Source organism: Saimiri boliviensis, chromosome 4 (assembly GCF_048565385.1).
Source record: "Saimiri boliviensis isolate mSaiBol1 chromosome 4, mSaiBol1.pri, whole genome shotgun sequence".
In the NCBI taxonomy this organism is placed as follows: Eukaryota; Metazoa; Chordata; class Mammalia; order Primates; family Cebidae; genus Saimiri; species Saimiri boliviensis.
In genome coordinates this window covers 78,239,052-78,262,468 of record NC_133452.1, presented here as the reverse complement: position 1 = coordinate 78,262,468, position 23,417 = coordinate 78,239,052, and the positions used below count along the sequence as shown (strand labels likewise).

The 23,417-nt window shown below is 37.8% G+C and overlaps 1 protein-coding gene across 2 annotated transcripts in view; it reads right to left on the bottom strand.

Annotated features, from left to right (window-relative positions):
- Positions 1 to 14,018: 14,018 nt before the first annotated feature.
- Positions 14,019 to 23,417, bottom strand: part of MAP3K7 (mitogen-activated protein kinase kinase kinase 7) — a 77,064-nt gene continuing 67,665 nt past the window's right edge. For both annotated transcript variants that reach the window (XM_010333781.3, XM_010333782.3), the window contains 2 exons: positions 17,043 to 17,158; positions 14,019 to 15,004 (listed from right to left, as the gene is read on the bottom strand). In XM_010333781.3, coding sequence (XP_010332083.1) covers positions 14,824 to 15,004; positions 17,043 to 17,158 — 297 coding nt within the window. In that variant the 3' untranslated portion in view covers positions 14,019 to 14,823. The remainder of the gene's footprint in view (positions 15,005 to 17,042; positions 17,159 to 23,417) is intronic.

The window sequence follows — 23,417 nt, the reverse complement described above, 5'->3', positions numbered from 1 at the left end:
TTTCTTTGATGATTAGTGAGGCTGAGCATTGTTACATTTACCCATTGGTCATCTGTGTGTCTTTGAGAGATGTATATTCAAATCTTCTGCCCATTTAAAAATTGGATTCTTTTCCTATTGAGTTGTTTGAGCTCCTTGTGTACTCTGGTTACTAATCTCTTATTAGGGGAATAGTTTGCAAACGTTTTCTCCCATTCTGCAGGTTGTGTCTTTATTATTTCCTTTGTTGTGCAGAAGCTTTTTAGCTTGATGTAACCCCACTTATTTTTGCTTTGGTTACCTGTGCTTTTGAGGTCTTACACAAAAAAATCTTTGGTCATACCAATATTCTGGAGACCTTCTTTTCTTTTATTAGTTTCATAGTTTCCAGTCTTGGATTTAAGTCTTAAATTGGTTTTAATTTGATTTTTGAATATGGTCAAAGATAGGGGTCTAGTTTCATTCTTCTGCATATGGATATCCAGTTTTCCCAGCATGATTTATTGAGGAGACTCTCCTTTCTCCATTTTATGTTCTTGGAGCCTTTGTCAAAAATGAGGGGCTGTAAACACATAGATTTTCTTCTGGGTTCTCTATTCTATTACACTGGCCTCTAGGTATTTTTATGCTAGTATTAACACTATGCTGATTTGGTTAACATAGCTTTTTAGAATATTTTGAAGTCAGGTAGCATGATACTTCCAGCTTTGTTCTTTTTGCTTGGGATTCTTTGGCTACTTGGGGTCTCTTTTGGTTCCATAAATATTTTAGGATTTTTTCTATTTCTGTGAAGAATGTTACTGGCATTTTGATAGGAATTACATTGAATCAACAAATGGTTTTTGATAGTATCATCATTTTAACAGTTTACTTCTTCTGATTCGTGAGTATGAACTATCTTTCAATTCTTTTTGTGCCCTCTTCAATTTGTTTTATTAGTGATTTACAGTTTTCCTCTTACAGATCTTTCACTCCTTTGGTTAAATTGATTCCTAGGTATTGTATATTATTCGTGGCTATTGTAAATAAGATATTGTAAATGCTACTAATTTTTGTATGCTGATTTTGTATCTTATAACTTTACTAAACTTATCAGCTCTAACAGTTTCTGTTGGAGTCTTAGGTTTTTCTAAGTATCAATATCATGTCATCTGTGAACAAGTCTAACTTAACTTCTTCATTTTCAATCTGGGTGGGCTTTCTTTCTCTTGTCTAATTGCTCTGGCCACAACTTCCAATATTATGTTGAATAAAAGTGGTTAATGTGAGCATCCTTTCTTGTTCCTGATTTTGGAGAAGTCTTTTGTTTATCCCTGTTCAGTACAATGTTAGTTGTGGGTTTGTCATATATGGCCTTTATTATTTTGAGGCATATTCCTTTTATAACCAGTTTAGAATTTCTGTAATAAAGGGTTATAATTTTATTGAATGTTTTTTAGCATCTATTGAAATGACCATATGATTTTTGTTCTTAGTTCTGTTAATGTGATGTGTTACATTTATTGACTTGCATATTTTGAATCATCCTTACGTCTCTGGGATGAATCCCACTTGATCATGGTGAATTATCTTTTTAATGTGTTGAATTCAGTTTGCTAGCATTTTGTTGAGGATTTTTGTATCTGTGTTCCTCAGTGATGCTGGCCTGTAGTTTTCCTTTTTTGTTTTGCACGTTAGTGTTTTTTCATTCAGATTAAAGAACTCCTTTCAGCTTATCTTGTAAGATGGGTCTGGTGGAGATGAATTCTCTCAGCTTTTGCTTGTCTACAAAGATCATCTCTCTTATCTGATAGTTTTGATGGTTATGGCCCTCTGGGATGGCAGTTATTTTCTTTCAGCATTTGAAACTGTCATCACTCCCTCCTGGCCTGCTTGGTTTCCATTAAGTCTGCTGCCAGATGAATTGGAGCTCCTTAGTATGTTATTTGCTTTTTTTCTTTTTTCTTTTTTGTGCTTTTGGAATTCTCTTGTTGTCCTTGACTCTTGATTTTTTTTTTTTTTTTTTTTTTTTTTTTTTTTTTTTTTTTTTGTGACAGGCTCTCAATCTATTAGCATGGAGGGCAGTGGTGTGATCTTGACTTACTGCAACCTCCATCTCCTGTGCTAGAGCGATCTTCCTATCAAAGCCTTCCAAGTAGCTGGGACAAAAGGTCCATGCCACCATACTCAGCTAATTTTTTTGTATTTAAAAAGTTTTTGGCCGGGCGCGGTGGCTCAAGCCTGTAATCCCAGCACTTTGGGAGGCCAAGGCGGGTGGATCACAGGGTCAAGAGATCGAGACCATCCTGGTCAACATGGCGAAACCCCGTCTCTGCTAAAAATACAAAAAGTACCTGGGCATGGTGGCACATGCCTGTAATCCGAGCTACTCAGGAGGCTGAGGCAGGAGAATTGCCTGAACCCAGGAGGCAGAGGTTGCGGTGAGCCAAGATCATGCCATTGCACTCCAGCCTGGGTAACAAGGGTGAAACTCGGTCTCAAAAAAAAAAAAAAGTTTTTGGCATTTTAGGCAGAGATGGGTTTTTTCCATGTTTCCCAGGCTGGTCTTGAACTCCTTGAGCCAAGCCACCCACCTGCCTCAGCCTCTCATAGTGCTGGGATTATAGGCATGAGCCACCACACCTGGCCTTTGTTCTTGACTTTTAAAAGTTTGATTGTTATATACCTTGGGGTAGTCTTATTTGGGTTGAATCTGTTTGTTTTTCTCTGACCTTCCCATACCTGGCTATTTATCTCTTAAGTTTTAGAAAGGTTTCTGTTATTATTCTTTGAATAAGCTTTCTACCCCTTGCTCTTGCTCATCTCTCTCTGGAACATCAATAATTCTTAAATTTGTTTTTTCTAGGTAATTTTCTGTATCTGGTGGGTTACCTTCTTCATTCTTTTACATTATTTTTTCTCCTCTCTTTTCAAACAGACTATCTTTGTGCTTACCAATTCCTTTTTCAGCTTGATCACTTATCTATTCTCCTGTTGAGGGCTTCTAGTGAATTTTTCAATTCAGCAAATATTTTTCAATTCCAAGATGTTTATTATTTCAATCTGTTAATCTGATAAATTTCTGAATTGATTTTGTGTCATCTTGAAGATCACTGAGTTTCCTTATAACTGCTATTTTGCATTCTTATTTAGAGTTCCCAGATCACAGTCTTGTTATGGTCAGTCATTGGTTCCTTATTTTGTCTGCTTGGGGAGGTCATAGTTCCCTGTTTGCTTATGTTTCCTGTGGATATACATTTATGTCTTTACATTAAAGCATTTGTAATTACTCTTATTACTCTTGTCTTCTCTATATGGTTTTTTTTTTCATTTTAGGTTTTGGGGTACATGTGAAGAACATGTAAGATTGTTGCATAGGTACACACATGGCAATGTGGTTTGCTGCCTTCCTCTCCATCACCTATATCTGACATTTCTCCACATGTTATCCCTCCCCAACTCCCTACCCCCACTGTCCCTCCCCTATTCCCCCCAACAGACCCCAGTGTGTGATGCTCCCCTCCCTGTGTCCATGTGTTCTCATTGTTCAATACCCGCCTATGAGTGAGAACACGTGGTGTTTGATTTTCTGTTCTTGTGTCAGTTTGCTGAGAATGATGGTTTCCAGGTTCATCCATGTCCCTACAGAGGACACGAACTCATCATTTTTTATGGCTGCATAGTATTCCATGGTGTATATGTGCCACATTTTCCCTGTCCAGTCTATCATTAATGGGCATTTGGGTTGGTTTGAGGTCTTTGCTATTGTAAACAGTGCCACAATGAACATATGTGTGCATATGACTTTATAACTGAACGATTTATAATCCTTTGGGTATATACCCAGTAATGAGATTGATAGGTCAAATGGACTTTCTATTTCTAGGCCCTTGAATTGCCACACTGTCTTCCACATTGGTTGAACTAATTTACACTCCCACCAACAGTGTAAAAGTGTTATTATTTCTCCACATCTTCTCCAGCATCTGTTGTCTCCAGATTTTTTACTGATGGACATTCTAACTGGTGTGAGATGGTATCTCAATGTGGTTTTGATTCGCATGAACATTTTTTCATATGTTTGTTGGCCTCATATGTATCTTCTTTTGTAAAGTGTTTGTTCATATCCTTCACCCACTTTTGAATGGGCTTGTTTTTTTCTTGTAAATCTGTTTTAGTTCTTTGTAGATTCTGGATATTAGCCCTCTGTTAGATGTGTAGATTGCAAAAATGTTTTCCCATTCTGTTGGTTGCTGATTCACTCTAATGACTGTTTCTTTTGCTGTGCAGAAGCTGTGGAGTTTGATTAGGTCCCATTTGTCTATTTTGGCTTTTGTTGCCAATGCTTTTGGTGTTTTGGTCATGAAGTCGTTGCCTATGCCTATGTCCTAAATGGTTTTGCCTAGATTTTCTTCTAGGGTTTTTATGGTGTTATGTTTAAGTCTTTAATCCATCTGGAGTTAATTTTAGTGTAAGGTCCAGTTTCTGCTTTCTGCACATGGCTAGCCAGTTTTCCCAACACCATTTATTAAACAGGGAATCCTTTCCCCATTGCTTGTTTTTGTCAGGTTTATCAAAGATAAGATGGTTGTAGATGTGTGGTGTTGCCTCCAAGGCCTCTGTTCTGTTCCATTGGTCTATATCTCTGTTTTGGTAGCAATACCATGCTGTTTTGATTATTGTAGCCTTGTAGTATAGTTTGAGGTCAGGTAGTGTGATGTCTCCAGCTTTATTCTTTTTGCTTAAAATTAACTTGGCTATGTGGGCTCTCTTTTGGTTCCATATGAAGTTTAAAGTGTTTTTTTTCCAGTTCTGTGAAGAAGGTCATTGGTAGCTTGATGGGGATAGCATTGAATCTGTAAATTACTTTGGGCAGTATGATCATTTTCACAATATTGATTCTTCCTAACCATGAGCATGGAATGTTTCTCCATCTGTTTGTTTCCTCTTTTATTTCATTGAGCACTGGTTTGTAGTTCTCCTTGAAGAGGTCCTTTACATTCTTTGTTAGTTGTATTCCTCGGTATTTTATTCTCTTTGTAGCAATTGTGAATTGCAGTTCTTTCTTGATTTGGCTCTCTTTAACTCTGTTATTGGTGTATAGGAATGCTTGTGATTTTTGCACATTGATTTTGTATCCTGAGACTGCTGAAGTTGCTTATCAGTTTCTGGAGATTTTAGGCTGAGACGATGGGGTCTTCTAAATACACAATCAAGTCATCTGCAAATAGAGACAATTTGACTTCCTCCTTTCCTATTTGAATACCCTTTATTTCTTTTTCTTGTCTGATTGCTCTGGCTAGAATTTCCAATACTATATTGAATAGGAGTGGTGAGAGAGGGCATCCTTTTCCAGTGCCAGATTTCAAGGGGAATGCTTCCAATTTTTGCCCATTCAGTATGATATTGGCTGTGGGTTTGTCACAAATAGCTTTTATCGTTTTGAGATACATTCCATCAATACCTAGTTTATTGAGGGTTTTTAGCATAAAGGGCTGTTGAATTTTGTCAAAGGCCTTCTCTGCATCTATTGAGATAATCATGTGTTTTTTGTCTTTGGTTCTGTTTATGTGGTAAATTACATTTATAGACTTGTGTAAGTTGAACCAGACTTGCATCCCTGGGACTGAAGCCTACTTGACTGTGGTGGATAAGCTTTTTAATGTGCTGTTGCAGTCAGTTTGCCAGTATTTTATTGAAAATTATTGCATCTATGTTCATCATGGATATTAGCTTGAAGTTTTCTTTTCTTGTTGAGTCTCTGCTGGGTTTTGGTATCAGGATGATGGTCTCATAAAATGATTTGGGAAGGATTCCCTCTTTTTGGATTGTTTGGAATAGTTTCAGAAGGAATGGTACCAGTTCCTCTTTGTATGTCTGGTAGAATTCGGCTGTGAACCCATCTGGACCTGGGCTTTTTTTGGGTGGTAGGCTATTAATTGCTGCCTCAAATTCAGCCCTTGTTATTGGTCTGTTCAGGGTTTCGACTTCTTCCTGGTTTAGGTTTGGGAGGATGCAAGACTTCAGGAATTTATCCATTTCTTCCGGGTTTACTAGTTTATATGCATAGAGTTGTTTGTAATAACCTCTGATGATGGTTTGTATTTCTGTGGAATCTGTGGTGATACCCCTTTATTGTTTTTTATTGCATCTATTTGATTATTCTCCCTTTTCTTTTTTATTAATCTCACTAGTGGTCTATTTTGTTGATCTTTTAAAAAAACCCGCTCCTGGATTTATTGATTTTTTGAAGGGTTTTTGTGTCTCTGTCTCCTTCAGTTCTGCTCTGATCTTAGTTATTTCTTGTCTTCTGCTAGGTTTTGAGTTTTTTGGATCTTGTTCTTCTAGCTCTTTCAATTTTGATGATAGGGTATCGATTTTAGATCTCTCCTTGCTTCTCATGTGAGCATTTATTGCTATATATTTTCCTCTAGACACTGCTTTAAATGTGTCCCAGAGATTCTGGTATGTTGTGTCTTTGTTCTCACTGGTTTCGAAGAACATTTTTATTTCTGCCTTCATTTCATTGTTTATCCAGTCAGCGTTCAAGAGCCAGTTGTTCAGTTTCCATGAAGCTGTGCGGTTCTGAGTTAGTTTTTGAATTCTGAGTTCTAACTTGATTGCGCTATGGTCTGAGAGACTGTTATGATTTCTGTTCTTTTGCATTTGCTGAGGAGCGATTTACTTCCAATTATGTGGTCAGTTTTAGAGTAGGTGTGATGTGGTGCTAAGAAGAAATTATATTCTGTGGATTTGGGGTGGAGAGTTCTATAAATGTCTATTAGGTTAGCTTGGTCCAGGTCTGAGTTCAATTCCTGGATACGCTTGTTAATTTTCTGTCTTGTTGATCTATCTAATATTGACAGTGGAGTGTTAAAGTCTCCCACTATTACTGTGTGGGAGTCTGTCTCTTTGTAAGTCATTAAGAACTTGCTTTATATATCTGAGTGCTCCTGTATTTGGTGCGTTCTATATGGTTTTTTTTTATTAGATATGTTTGCTTATAGATTTATTTATTTATTTATTTTTTATTTTTTGCCATTGACCTACTGATTTTCCCCCCACTAAGTTGCTGCCTCTTTTCTGGCACTAAATGATGCCTTAAGCTCAGGTTTGTCACCCACGCAAATGGGGGCAGAGAGATACCCAAAGGGGTATCTGGGTAGTGTGGGAGGCTGGCCAGGGTTCATGCCCAGGGCGTCTGTGGAATGAACCTCATATAGCCTGATACTTCTGAAAAGCCACTCTGATTTGGTGTTTTCTTTGGCTGAGCTACAGAGCTGCCATGGCTGGGGATGGTAGTCTTATCTCTTGCCTTTGTCTCTGATGACCTCAGGGGTATTTTTCCCTGCAGGCACTCTTGATGCTTCCCAAGGGTTGAGGCAGGAACAGGTCTCCTGACATGGAACTCAAGATGGTAGAGAAGCTGGTTGTTAATCTTGATCTCTTTTTCCAGTGTAGGAACTGTGAGCTGGGGACCGAAATGCCATTGTGGACATGGAGGTCCAATTCTCTGACTACTTGGAGTCTTTTAACTTCTCTATGGTTCTGGGGACTATCTCTTTTTTATATTTGAATTCTAGAATATTGCTGGTGATAATCTCGGCACTATATGATTGTCTTTTTTGTGTGTCGCGGGGGAGGGCTGGGGAAAGTGGGGAGTAAAGCAAGCTTGCTTCTGTGCTGACATTTTGGAAACAGAAGTCTTGGTGGTTCTCAAATTTGTGCAACAGAAATCACTTGGAGAATTGAAGTCATATCCCTGGTCCTACACTGTCATGTGAAGGTGCACATTCCTTAGAATGTGTACTTTCTCCCATTAAATTCTGGGAGCAGAATTTCTCCCATCATATCCCTGGAAATACTTTTAGAATCCCTTTCTTTCAGATCCACCCTTATCTGGAGGAATCTAGGTTGGGGCCAATAGTGAGAGGGGAAGTTCCAGCTCTTGCAGGATGAATGCAAAGGCTTTAATTGTGCCCATGACAAACGTCCTGAGTACCTGGCCCACTAAGCTGTCCTGTGGAGTTCCCCATGCCAATAAAGCTTGGTCAGAGTGTTGTCTAAGACTTCCCCACCACCTGGTTTTTATTTTTATTGCACAAAAAACAATAAGAAGGGAAATAATTTTTAAAAGGGGAAAATCACAATGACAATATCTGAAGACATTAACCACTTCACTTTTTAATTTTCTCTCATAGTCTTTTGTAATTATTCCGTTTATATATATACATATATATATAATTTATATATATTATTTCATTTATATTTTAAGGACCAAATATACTTTTGTGAATGAGCCTAGGAATCTATCTCTTCTCTTTCATTAAGTTAACAAGAAAATACACTCTAAGTTCTACACTAATTAAAAATAAGAGTTTTGTAGGCCTTAAGGCTTAGAAGATCTGTGTTTGAATTGGAGTCCATAATTTACTACTTGGGCAAACTTTCCAACTCCTCTGTGCTTCAGCTTACCTTTAGAGCAGGCGTCCCCAAACTACGGCCCCGGCCCCCTGAGGCCATTTATCAGGCCCCACACTGCACTTCAGGAAGGGGCACCTCTTTCATTGGTGGTCAGTGAGAGGAGCACAGTATGTGGCGGCCCTCCAACGGTCTGAGGGACAGTGAACTGGCCCCCTGTGTAAAAAGTTTGGGGACGCCTGCTTTAGAGCAAAGGTAACATTTAAGAAATCCCCGAAACATAATATACACTTAATAAATGTTAGTTTCCTTCTCTTTGTAATGACATCTCTAAGTTTGTTAACCGTTTTTTTTTTTCCTTGTAAGTTTTTTCTTTTTGTAATGGACTTCCTACCAAAGTTTCTTTTCTAAGGGACACTGATACTGAATATTTAAATTATTTCAAGTCTAGTTTCCAGTTAAGGTGTTCTAACCTAAAACACATTTGAAGTTTTGTATTATTTTTCCAAGCTCTATCAATTATAAATACATGAAAATCTCCCCATGCGTGTATACCATATCGATTAGAGTTTGACATGAATGAAGATGCAAGTTACTTGTGCATTTTAGTGAGGCCAGGTTTTCTTGTTCCCCTTTTACTGTGGAGAGTGGGGAAGGAGGGAGTGGTCGAGGCAGTGGCCTCCTTTCTTTCCCAAGGGAGTGTGACAGAGGCTATTCTTGTCCCCTGTAACCTTTCAGTCTTCCACCTGTAACTGAGCTCTTAGGTGATCTCCTAAGCGAAGCATGTGGCTATCCATTATGGAGATGTTTCCCAGCCTCTCTGCAGCTAGGAATGGCCATGTGACCACATTCTGTTCAAAACCTATGAGTATAAATGATGTACACCTTTACAGCTCTTGCCCTTTTCCTCTTCCCTTTGGCTACAATGCAGATCCACTTTAGCTTTTTATATGAGAAAAAAAGAACTGCTAACCTGTTTCAGCCATTATTTTGGGCAGCCAAAATTACATCCTAGTGAATATAGGGAGATAGTGGACATGGTCTGGGGCACTGAGGTTAAGAAATTTTTTGATATGGATAAAAAAGTATAATGGGAAGAAATGTTCGGTGTAGGCCAAGGAAATCTATGCTACTTCCTCAATCCTCTTAAACATAAAACATGGAACTATTAATGGGATTACAGAATTATAGAGTCAGATTTCAGTTTTACTAAGAATGTACTAATAGTATAATGGTCCCAAGGTACAGAAGATCTGCTTTATAACCATGTAATTCACCGATTTCACATGCAGCTCAGATAGTATTCTCATGGTGCATGCAAAAGGAACACGAGCAGCACCAATTTTTGTAAGATGTCTATCACGTTTTAGATGGATATTTAGTTAAGGACCTTTGTAGGAAACTGATTAAAATCCAAAAGGGTTCTAGAGCATTAATGAGGGAATACCACCATTAATTCTACAAACAAAGTTATACTCATTTTTGGTTTCTTCAGTCTCTAATTTGAATTTAGTAAAATGAGCCAATCAGTGATTAATGTAATCATTCCAGTAATAACTAAAGACGGGGAATCCACAAATAGAAACACACAGTAAGTCTGAACATTTTGTAAGTTACTTTTGCTTTTCAGAAGATAAACACACGGCAGTTACTAAGTAATTTCTGGTGCTTTCAAAGCAATGAACCTGCTGCTTTATGGCATTGACAAGACATCATTAGCCATTAAATTAAAGGAAAAGGAATGCCTTTCATGACTTGGAAATTTGAAAGTTACCATGACACTCAAATAGAGTTAGCCATTCATTTCTCAGAAAAGCTTCATTGAAAACTGGCCTTATGTATTTTGGAAGGCTCAAGTTATGTGTAACACAGAAGCTACTGATTTAAAGGCTGCCGAAAGTAACGGATGTGAAGGGCAAGTCATTTAAACTGAAGTTCCATTTGGGTGGAACTGCATGGCAGGGGGTGTTGGAACCTCCAACAGCAGTGTCTAGTCATGGTTCATGGAAAAGCAGCACAGGGCCTGGTGTTAAGCGTTACATGATCTGCCAATGCAAATATGATTTCTGTGTGGACCACCATATCAGGAAGGACCACTGACAACATCTGTATGAGACACTATGTCAAACATTTTTACAAAGACTGTTTCACTGCTACTGAAAATATTGTTTTGCAAATTGTTCTGTGGAGTAACAACCAACCTAGTCTTTCTTAGGATTCTGAGCAAGCAGAAAACAGCTTTAACTTAAAAAAAAAGAAATACAACAGAAAACTTACAATTCCTCTCAAAGAAATGACAGTAACTATTCAGGTGGGGGAAAAAAGGCTTAAGAAGTAAAGCGTACGTATTGTAGGATTTCATTTACGTAAAATTCTAGAAAATACAAACTAATCTAGATTGATAGAAAGCAGATCAGTGGTTGTCTGGGGTCTGGGGTGAGGGTAGGGCTCAATTGCAAGGGGCAGGAGGGTACTTTTTGGGGTGGTAGACATTCAGGATGTGGACTGCTAGGTTGGTTTCACAAGTGAATACGGAAGTCGAACTCTGTAAGCAGCACACCTTTACTTAAATGCTCACCAGATTCTGAGGTGATTTAGCTTTCACACTGACTTATGTGACAGGAAGGATATTTGCATTTTTAAAAATTAGATGCAGTTTATCATATATGAATTATACCCCAGTTTAAGACTATGCAGATACCTTATCTGCTAAACAAGTCAATGTGAAAGCCAAATCACCTCAGAATTTGGAGAGCATTTAAAATTACAGTATGGTAAAGTTGTTTATATCATAGACTTGGGTTTTAAAAGACGTGGGGAAGGGTCTTGATGTTGGCTTTGTTGTAATCTACAGAGTGGTCACAAAGCCCTTGTGTCTTCTAGTTATAAGTTATCTGGTTCTCTTCACTGTTTGCCACTCAATCTAAGGTTTTTCCTATGCTCTTCTTTGCATCATGGGCTAATAGTGGCCACAGAGTCCCCATGCATGAGATTCTGCCTGAAAGAGATAATGATGGAAAAGCAGACTCAGGCACGTCTTAACTTTTAGGAGCCTATTTTCCCATCAGTAAGATGGGAATATCATCTAACTACTGTGTAACTGAAATGGACATGAAACTTGGTATTGGTAACAGCTATACAGTTTATAATATATGATAAATATTTACGAAATGAATGAGCAAATGAATGGATGAATTTACTAAAATGAAGGTAGAGTTTATAAGAATGTATGCATATGTTTAGGTTGGGAAGCCAACCGGTTGATAAAGGAATGAAATAACCTAATTTAACTTAAAAACACTCTAAGAAATCAGTTTTCTGATGAGAAGAATCACTCAGCGATATATGACGTGCTGTGATCCATACAAATTAACTCATGAAATTGTGAAGAGCTCCATTTAACACAAAATTTTGAAATGCAAGAGATGATATGTTAACTGGCCAACTACCCAGCCTCTTAAAAATCATGATTATGGTACAAAAATGACATTTCAGTTTTTACTAATTTCTTTATAAGGTAAACATGGTGCCAAAGCAGAACACCTCACAGCTCATTTGCTGATACAAGTCATTCACCACTTTTACGTACTAGTTTAGAATAATAATCTGAATTTTATTAAAAACAAAAATAAATCTAAAAAGCTTCCTTCAATTACAAGTATGCACAAGAATTTCTGCATTACATCATTTGACATAAAATGTTCTAAATGACATAAGTAGAACTAGAACTTACTACCATTTGAAGACAGAGGAGTTGAGCACTGAAAACCACACACATTTATAGAAAGAAACAAAAATTTCACAGGGAAGACCTGTGATCTCTGGCTACAGGAGCTGAAATTAGGAACATGAAAGAAACTTGGAGAGAAGACATTCAATACTCTAAAATACTTCAGCAGAAACAGTCAAACATTTGTAAACAACTTTTAACAAATCTTTATATACTGTGTTGCTATACGGTAAATATTCTTAACTGATTTTTATTTAACTCAAAAAGTGATTTTTATTGCTCATGAATACTTCCCTCTAGATTAGATGAAAGCTTGCTTTCTTTCCCTGGAGGCAAAAGTAAAATGTAATTAGGGCTTACTCAATGATAGTTTTTGAATTTCTTAGACTGGGGCATTCTGGCCACTTGCTTGCCTGTTTGCAATTTCTACCCAAAAAATGAAGGCCAGAATAAACTGTAAAAACAGAACTAATAAGTATGGCTCCTTGTTAACATTTTTATTTGTACGTTGGATGGTTGAGGACACTGAGGAAACTGGCTGTGGATTTTAGGACTTAAAAGTATGAAATTGACAACACAACTACTTAAAAACAGAGTAAGGCTAAACTGTACTCAATGTCTAGGGCAACTATAGTACTGAAAATCCCAAAGAACTTATTGTAAACAAACAAGCAACTGTTCAACAGCCTCTTGCATTTGGTACCATGACTAAAATCTACTATTTTCTTCCATTTACCTATTTGGATATTTTTATGAAATGACTACATGTAAAAACTATAATTAAATTTCCCTTTAAGTGTGTTCTGATACAGTAAAACACATCAATGACTAGAAATAAGATCTGAAATCTTGAATGCTAAATGCTAATGGAAACATCAAGCCTTAGCATTCACGCTTGGATATCTCGTGTTCCGAGATAAAAGGCCTCTTTAAAGTGACTAGGTCCCTTTCGGTGGAGTGACAGATGTATACACAAGCAGCAATGCTATGGATGTGTCATGCTTTATCTTAGTCTACAGTTATTATGCTGAACCCAGTATCAGTTTCAGCTAGGTAATCAAATTATTTGGAAACAATACTCCTTTTATTTAAACTAAATGATGGAAGACATTTATTTCCAGGAAGCTTTCTAAAATAGATTTTGAAGAAGCTAAATACAACAGTTTAGTACAAACTGTCCTTCACCTGTATTGCTTGTATACACAAGAAATTCATTATAAAATTCAGTGGTGGGAGGAAAAAATAATGGAAGAAAAAGTTACTTGCTTTAGCATTTTTAAGAATAGTTTTGATAACTTCTTTGATCAACTTGCTTATCTGAAATAGAGCAAAAACTGCAATACAGTCATGATAGAATTCTAATAATCACGGCAATTAATGCTTTCATTTTGAACTTTTTCTTTAGAAAACATTAATGCTATAAAAATCAGATTGATGACATCCTTATTTAAAAGGCACCATGTACCGGTATCAAAATGTGACTTATTTTAACACCAACTGAAAAAACAATTTGTATAGTCATATTATTATTACTTTTAAGTTATTCTGATGGTTTTGGTAGCAAAGTTACTATTAACAATATAAATACTCTCTTTATAGGTGTTGAAATTCTTTCAAAAGTGTTGAAAGGCTGCAGGCATTCTAGAATGGGATTGTAAGGAAAAATCAAATATTCCAATATCCAGGATAATTAGGATACTTGTTGAATTGATATTTACTTCTTTAATGTCCTTCTTATTTGCCTAATTTATTCTTCATTTGGTATGATAAAAGAAATCTAAGCCCAAGCCTTTTTTAAGCTAGAGCAATTATTGTCATTTTCCATTGTTTTTCTTCATTTTTTTTTTCTCAAATACATGAGAAAACAATCCAAGAATCATTGCAGGAAGAAATGATCATTTAAGCTCAATCATGTTCTTTTGCCTTTTAATTTCATTTAAGAGGTTAGTATTAGAGTCATAAAAGCTTTACAGTTTCAACACACATACACACAGTCACAGAATTAAAAATCTTTACTTCTTAAAAAAAAAAGACTTCCATTTTGTTTAATATATCACAATCAAATTTTAGTCTAACAAAATCTGGTAAAACTGCTTTCATTAAGTAGAGCAGCTGCCACTTACCTTTACATATTTTATGGATGGAACTAAGTTCAGTACCGATCCAAGGATGCTGGCATCATAGCCCTTACACTGAACTATCCCTAAAGGTTCTGTATTTCTGTAATATACCACCAATCACCCTAAATTTGTAATACCCTGTCTTTAACTTGGTATATACCATCTTTTGGGAAGAAGTTACTAATATTTTGAGATGAGACACAAGAATAAAGTCATTCTTGAGGTTCCACATCTAAAATGAAAAAATGGATGATGTTTGCACATAGCAGCTAGTTTGATACCTCCTGTTCTGTTAGGCTAGCCTTCACACAATGAGCATGCATATACAGCCACAGTTCACTGCATCTGTTTTGAAGCTGAGAAATGCTGCTCATTCAAGTCACAGATGCTATCATGTTATGCAATGAGACAGTAAAATTGTATGTCCACCATAAGAAAAGGAAAATAAACAATGAAACAAATGCAGCAAATATAGGCAGTTGGCATTCAAAACACGCCAAAAAGCTAACACTCATGAATTGTCATTATAAGCGTTTTCCTTTCCTTAAAAAAAGTCTTTCTTTGCGTATTTCAAAATTTAACGGTCCCAGAGAATCATGAAGTGCCTTGTCGTTTCTGCTGCTGACTTCTGATGACCTCTAGTTGTTTTTTGCATTGCTGGTAGTAAGTAGAAAGGCTTTTGTTTTCATCTAAAAGCTTTTTATGTTCCTGTACCAGGCGAGATGTATTTTGCTGGTCCTTTTCATCCTGGTCCAGTTCTGCAACTAGTTCTTGCCTACAAACAAATACCACATAATATTACACATGATGGAAAAATTCCTACCTTACTAGCTGATGATGGAAGCTCAATTAATGAGAAGTTTTATTCTGGGTTTATCATTTGCATCTTAGCTACACTACTCAAATATAATTATGGGCTGGAGTGGAACTCTCACGTACTTCTAGTGTAACCATATAAATACCATAATCCTTCTATTAAGTAACTGTACTTGGATAATTAGTGAAGTAGATAAAATGGTAAAGTAAAAGTTTCAGAAAATTTCATTTTCTATTCTCTTTTTTGTGTAGGAAGAAAGGAAAGGCCGGGCGCGGTGGCTCAAGCCTGTAATCCCAGCACTTTGGGAGGCCGAGGCGGGTGGATCACGAGGTCGAGAGATCGAGACCATCCCAGTCAACATGGTGAAACCCCGTCTCTACTAAAAATGCAAAAAATCAGCTGGGCATGGTGGCGCGTGCCTGTAATCCCAGCTACTCAGGAGGCTGAGGCAGGAGAATTGCCTGAACCCAGGAGGCGGAGGTTGCGGTGAGCCGAGGTTGCGCCATTGCACTCCAGCCTGGGTAACAAGAGCGAAACTCCGTCTCAAAAAAAAAAAAAAAAAAAAAAAAAGAAAGGAAAAAGGCTGGGAAAGGTTCTATCTGACTACGGGAAAATAACATGAAGTTTTTATCACTGACATTCTACTTTTATACTCATTCACACTCTGAAGTCACAAACCTATTTAACTCTAGTAGAGAGTGGTAAGCTAATAGAAAGTTTGCGAGCTAATTAAAATAAACGCTATCCAATCTAAAGCTTTTTCCCATTGTAAAGCAGTGAGAAAAAATAAAAAGTACCACTTATTTTAAACCACTTACATTTGCAAGCATTTTCAGGAAAGACCCTCAGTCTTTTACAGTCTGATAAACTTATTTAAGTCCCTTTTATTTGGGAACTATTAAGTATTCCCTAAAAAGATGCATCTTTAGGCATCTCCTAAAGTGAGGTTACTGGATATAAATGAATAATTAATAAAAAGTCCTCAAGCAAAATAACTACCTAATACTATTTCTTAAAGTATTTAAAATTGGTTAAAACTGTCATAGTTTTCACAGCCAACACCCTAATCCACCATTTGTTTTTTCCAGCATAGAATTATTCTTTCAAATGATTAAAGTATGGGAAAAGTATAGGTTAAATACGTGAAATAAGAAATCAAGCTTTTTCAACATAATGTGCCAGCAGTTCCATAATTACTTCTAAAATTTCCCATTTAGGCTTACCTTTCAAATACCAGGTTGGTTTCACTTAAATCACTATATCAATAAATTGTGATAAAACAATTTTTTTCTCTTTTGGCTTCAAAGTCCATACAGAAAATTTATCACAAATTACTGTAAAAAACAGCTTTCATTTATTTAGATTAAAATTAATGAAGGGAATCCTATTATCATACATATGTAAAGTTACCATAATTTTTTTCTGTAACACTTCATTTTAGTTACTACCAGTAAATTAGTTTCCTAAGTGTAAAATTTCATGAAAGTCATGCTTAAGAAAACTGAAGATTCATACAAATTTAAGAACTGTGAATACAGTAGTAAGGAAATTAGACTGGATTTCTTTAAAAAGGGAGGAAGGCAGTTTCTATAACTCCTCAGAAAAACACTTAAGAAATACAGTCTTATTAATAAGTAATCCTACTCCTAAACATACACCTGGAAAAAATGTACAAAAATGTTTCTAAGAGAAGGCACAACTGAACGTTAGTAAATCAAATTATTTTATCTATGTGCAAGAAAACAAATCTTTATAGCAATAAATCTAAACACCTCTGAGAACAATAGCACTAATATGATAAGAGTCAAAAGAATTGAGTTTTCCATAAAAAATTTTTAGTAAAAGGGTGCCTAAAGCTTAAACAAGTTGAAAGTATACTTAATGACTAATTCTAAAAACTATAATGTTTTCAAGGCTTCAAACAATATTGTACCTTATCATATTTTAAACTCCAAATACTAATGTATTTTTATTTTTATTCATAAAAATAACTTACTTTCTCTGTAATAACAATGCAATTTCTGTTTGAACTTTCATATATTCTTGTGCCATTTTACAATGCTGTTCAAACACTGCCATAGATTCTTTGGAGTTTGGGCACGGTGCTAGAGGCTGAAAATAATCAGGAATGTTAAAACATAATTAAATCAAATTTCAATATCCAGCTGAGAGTTAAGACAGAGACTGTGATATATTTTTACAGCACTAAAGCAATGATCTTTAAAAATAAGTGTTAAACCATGCCCTAGAAAATCTCAGTGTCCTTTTGTCAGAGTTAACTCAGCATTTAAATTTACTCTTGCTGTTTTAACACTTTCATTGTTACAGAGAACCATGATTGTTGAAGTTGTCTCTGGTATGACTTTTCAGGTTGCAAACAGGATCAAGCTAAAAGATGTTTGTGGCCCTCAGAGTCATGAGGAGGCACTGAAATATATTATTTACATGTTCAGTCACTATGAACATGAGAATGTATCAAAAAATGTATTAAATAGAAAAAAGCTTATGAGTTTTGTTTTGATGCACTAAAATTAAAGAGTGAAAATGTAATTCTTAGCAGTACTGAAGAAAGATACTATTTTTCTTAATGACTGTCAAGAATATGATTCTGCCAACTTAAAGTTTGATTAATTTAACCAAAAGAATTGTTTATTTTGATTTGATTCTAAAAAGTTTAAGAAGGCCAACTAAAAGGATAAATAGATTGGAATGCTGGGAAGATGGCCGCCTAAGAACAGCTCAGGACTTCAGCTCCCAGTGAAAGTGCAGAGGGTGAGTGGACGCCGCATTTCCAGATGAACTCTTATTGCCCACAGACCAGGAGATACCCAGGCAGAGGGGTCGCCAGCGTCGCAGTCCCAGCCGGTGCGGCTGTTTTGGCCCCCGCGGGGCTGATTCCGCCCGCGCGGCTGCTGTGACCACTCCCTGTTGCTGCGGTTCTCCGTACAAAAGCCACTGGTCTGGGAGCCCTCTTAGCTGGCGAGCAGAGCCCTGAGACGGCAGAATAGCCCATTCATCTGAAATAGCGAGTCAGGCCAGGAGATTCCTAGGCAAAAAATCCGCCAGGAGCCGGCGCCACAGTTCGAGCCGACTCCGTGAGTCCCAGCACGGGAGATCCCGGCGCCTTTTCAACAAGCGACCGGAACGAGGGGTCGTTCAACTTAAAAGAAAAGACTCTGAGTCAGGGAGCCAGGTGATCAGGCTCGGTTGGTCCCACCCCTCCACCCCCAACAACAACGAAAACAAAAACAGTAATTGGAAACCCTCTGGGTTGAGCCCTTCAAACCAAGCACAGCTGAACCTGGACGGTCCGGCTCCGTGGGGGAGGGGCTTCCGCCATTACTGAGACTCTCCACCGCTACGGAGGCAGGCTGCCGTTGCCGAGGCAACCTGCCACAACAGAGAGAGTCCACCATAACAGAGGCGGGGCCACCATTGCCGAGACAGTTCTAACTACGCCCATATAAAAAGGACTACAGGGAAGAGCTCAGGGCAGCTGGGCGGAGCCCACAGCAGCTCAGCAAAGCCCCTGCGGGCAGGCAGAGGCTAGGCCTGCTGCTAGCTGGGCGGGTCCGACCTGAAAGGAAAATCAAAAAAGGCAGTAGTGCAAGGGAAACTCATAAAGCTCCAACTCCCTGGGACAGAGACAGACAACAGGTGGATAAACCCACAAAAATGGGAAGAACCCAGCGCAAAAAGGATGAAAACTCCCGAAACCAGAACACCTCTCCTCCTAAAAGGGATCACAACTCCTCACCAGCAAGGGAACCAGACCGGATGGAGAAGGAGGGTGATGAAATGACAGAATCAGACTTCAGAAGGTGGGTAGTAAGAAACTACAATGAGCTAAAAGAACATGTTCTAACCCATCGCAAAGAAAATAGGAACCTTGAAAAAAGATTGGACGAACTGCTGACGAGAATGGACAGCATAGAGAGGAGTATAAGTGAATTGATGGAGCTGAAAAACGCAACACGAGAACTTCGTGAAGCATGCACAAGCTTCAACAGCCGAATTGACCAAGCAGAAGAAAGGATATCAAGAGGTCGAAGATCAACTCAATGAAATAAAAAGAGAAGGCAAGAATAGAGAAAAAAGCGCAAAAAGGAATGAACAAAATCTTCAAGAAATGTGGGACTATGTGAAAAGACCTAATCTACGTCTGATAGGTGTACCTGAATGTGATGAAGAGAATGAATCCAAGCTGGAAAATACTCTTCAGGATATTATCCAGGAAAACTTCCCTAACCTAGCAAGGCAGACCAATATTCAAATCCAGGAAATACAGAGAACACCACAAAGATATTCCTCAAGAAGAGCAACCCCAAGGCACATAATCGTCAGATTCACCAGGGTTGAAATGAAAGAGAAAATGCTAAGGGCAGCCAGAGAGAAAGGTCGGGTTACCCACAAAGGGAAGCCCATTAGACTCACAGCAGATCTCTCAGCAGAAACCCTACAAGCCAGAAGAGATTGGGGGCCAATATTCAACATCCTTAAAGAAAAGAACTTTCAACCCAGAATCTCCTATCCAGCCAAACTAAGCTTCATAAGTGAAGGAAAAATAAAATCCTTTGTGAACAAGCAAGCACTCAGAGATTTCATCACCACCAAACCTGCTCTACAAGAACTCCTGAAAGAGGCTCTACACAAGTAAAGGAACAACCAGTACCAGCCACTCCAAAAACACACCAAATGGTAAAAGAGCATCAACACAATCAAGAATCTGCATCAACTAACCAACAAAACAGCCAGGTAGCATCAAAATGACAGCATCAAATTCACACATAACAATACTATCCCTAAATGTCAATGGACTAAATGCCCCAATCAAAAGACACAGACTGGCAAATTGGATAAAAAGCCAAAACCCATCAGTGTGCTGTATCCAGGAAACCCATCTTACATGCAAGGATACACAAAGGCTCAAAATAAAGGGATGGAGGAAGATCTACCAAGCAAATGGAGAGCAAAAAAAGGCAGGAGTTGCAATTCTCATCTCTGATAAAATAGACTTTAAAGCAACAAAGATCAAAAGAGACAAAGAAGGACATTACATAATGGTAAAAGGATCACTGCAACAAGAAGAGCTAACGATCCTAAATATATATGCACCCAATACAGGAGCACCCAGATACATAAGGCAAGTTCTTAATGACTTACAAAGAGACTTGGACTCCCACACAATAATAGTGGGAGACTTTAACACCCCATTGTCAATATTAGACAGATCAACCAGACAGAAAATCAACAAGGATATCCAGGACCTGAATACAGACCTGGAACAAGCAAACCTAATAGACATTTACAGAACTCTCCACCCCAAATCCACAGAATATACATTCTTCTCAGCACCACCTCACACCTACTCTAAAATTGACCACATAATTGGCAATAAATCACTCCTCAGCAAATGCAAAAGAACAGAAATCATAACAAACAGTCTCTCAGACCACAGTGCAATCGAGTTAGAACTCAGAATGCAGAAACTAACTCAGAACCGCACAGCTTCATGGAAACTGAACAACTTGCTCTTGAATGTTGACTGGATAAACAATGAAATGAAGGCAGAAATAAAGATGTTCTTCGAAACCAATGAGAACAAAGACACAACATACCAGAATCTCTGGGACACATTTAAAGCAGTCTCTAGAGGAAAATATATAGCAATGAGTGCCCACATGAGAAGAAAGGAGAGATCTAAAATTGACACCCTATCATCAAAATTGAAAGAGCTAGAGGAGCAAGATCAAAAAAACTCAAAACCTAGCAGAAGACAGGAAATAACTAAGATCAGAGCAGAACTGAAGGAAATAGAGACACAAAAAACTCTTCAAAAAATCAATAAATCCAGGAGCTGGTTTTTTGAAACGATCAACAAAATAGACAGACCACTAGCCAGATTAATAAAAAACAAAAGAGAGAATAACCAAATTGATGCAATAAAAAACGATAAAGGGGATATCACCACAGATTCCACAGAAATCCAAACCATCATCAGAGATTATTACAAACAACTCTATGCACATGAACTAGTAAACCTGGAAGAAATGGATAAATTCCTGGACACCTGCAACCTCCCAAGCCTAAACCTGGAAGAAGCCGAAACCCTGAATAGACCAATAACATGGTCTGAAGTTGAGGCAGCAATAAAGAGCCTACCACCCAAAAAAAGCCCAGGTCCAGATGGGTTCACAGCTGAATTCTACCAGACATACAAGGAGGAGCTGATACCATTCCTTCTGAAACTATTCCAGACAATCCAAAAAGAGGGAATCCTTCCCAAATCATTTTACGAGACAAACATCATCATGATACCAAAACCCGGCAGAGACTCAACAAGAAAAGAAAATTTCAGGCCAATATCCATGATGAACATAGATGCAAAAATCTTCAATAAAATACTGGCAAACCGATTGCAACAGCATATCAAAAAGCTCATCCACCATGATCAAGTAGGATTCATCCCGGGGATGCAAGGCTGGTTCAACATACGCAAGTCCATAAACGTAATTCACCACATAAACAGAACCAAAGACAAAAACCACATGATTATCTCGATTGATGCAGAGAAGGCTTTTGACAAAATTCAACAACCTTTACGCTAAAAACCCTCAATAAACTAGGTATTGACGGAACGTATCTCAAAACAATAAAAGCTATTTACGACAAACCAATAGCCAATATCATACTGAATGGGCAAAAACTGGAAGCATTCTCTTTGAAATCTGGCACTAGACAAGGATGCCCTCTCTCACCACTCCTATTCAATATAGTACTGGAAGTTCTAGCCAGAGCAATCAGGCAAGAAAAAGAAATAAAGGGTATCCAAATTGGAAAGGAGGAAATCAAATTGTCTCTATTTGCAGATGACATGATTGTATATCTGGAAGACCCCATCATCTCAGCCCAAAATCTCCTGAAACTGATAAACAACTTCAGCAAAGTCTCAGGATACAAAATCAACGTGCAAAAATCACAAGCATTCCTATACACCACTAATAGACTTCAAGAGAGCCAAATCAAGAACGAACTGCCATTCACAATTGCTACAAAGAGAATAAAGTACCTAGGAATACAACTAACAAGGAACGTAAAGGACCTCTTCAAGGAGAACTACAAGCCATTGCTCAACGAAATAAGAGAGGATACAAACAGATGGAGAAACATTCCATGTTCATGGTTAGGAAGAATCAATATCGTGAAAATGGCCATACTGCCCAAAGTAATTTACAGATTCAACGCTATTCCCATCAAGCTACCAATGACCTTCTTCACAGAACTGGAAAAAAACACCTTAAACTTCATATGGAACCAAAAGAGAGCCCGCACAGCCAAGTCAATTCTAAGCAAAAAGAACAAAGCAGGAGGCATCACACTACCGGACTTCAAACTATACTACAAGGCTACAGTAATCAAAACAGCATGGTACTGGTACCAAAACAGAGATATAGACCAATGGAACAGAACAGAGGCCTCAGAGGAAATACAACATACCCACAACCATCTGATCTTCGACAAACCCGACAAAAACAAGCAATGGGGAAAGGACTCCCTGTTTAATAAATGGTGTTGGGAAAACTGGCTAGCCATGTGCAGAAAGCAGAAACAGGACCCCTTCCTGACACCTTACACTAAAATTAACTCCAGATGGATTAAAGACTTAAACATCAGACCTAATACCATAAAAACCTTAGAAGAAAATCTAGGCAAAACCATTCAGGACATAGGTGTAGGCAAGGACTTCATGACCAAAACGCCAAAAGCAATGGCAACAAAAGCCAAAATAGACAAATGGGACCTAATCAAACTCCACAGCTTCTGCACGGCAAAAGAAACAGTCAGTAGAGTGAATCGGCAACCAACAGAATGGGAAAAAATTTTTGCAGCCTACCCATCTGACAAGGGGCTGATATCCAGAATTTACAAAGAACTAAAGCAGATCTACAAGAAAAAAACAAACAAGCCCATTCAAAAATGGGCGAAGGATATGAACAGATACTTTACAAAAGAAGACATACAGAAGGCCAACAAACACATGAAAAAATGCTCATCATCACTGGTCATCAGAGAAATGCAAATCAAAACCACATTGAGATACCATCTCACACCAGTTAGAATGGCGATCATTAAAAAATCGGGAAACAACAGATGCTGGAGAGGATGTGGAGAAATAGGAACACTTTTACACCGTTGGTGGGAATGTAAATTAATTCAACCATTGTGGAAGACAGTGTGGCGATTCCTCAAGGACCTAAAAATAGAAATCCCATTTGACCCTGCAATCCCATTACTGGGTATATATCCAAAGGATTATAAATCATTCTACTACAAGGACACGTGCACACGAATGTTCATTGCAGCACTGTTT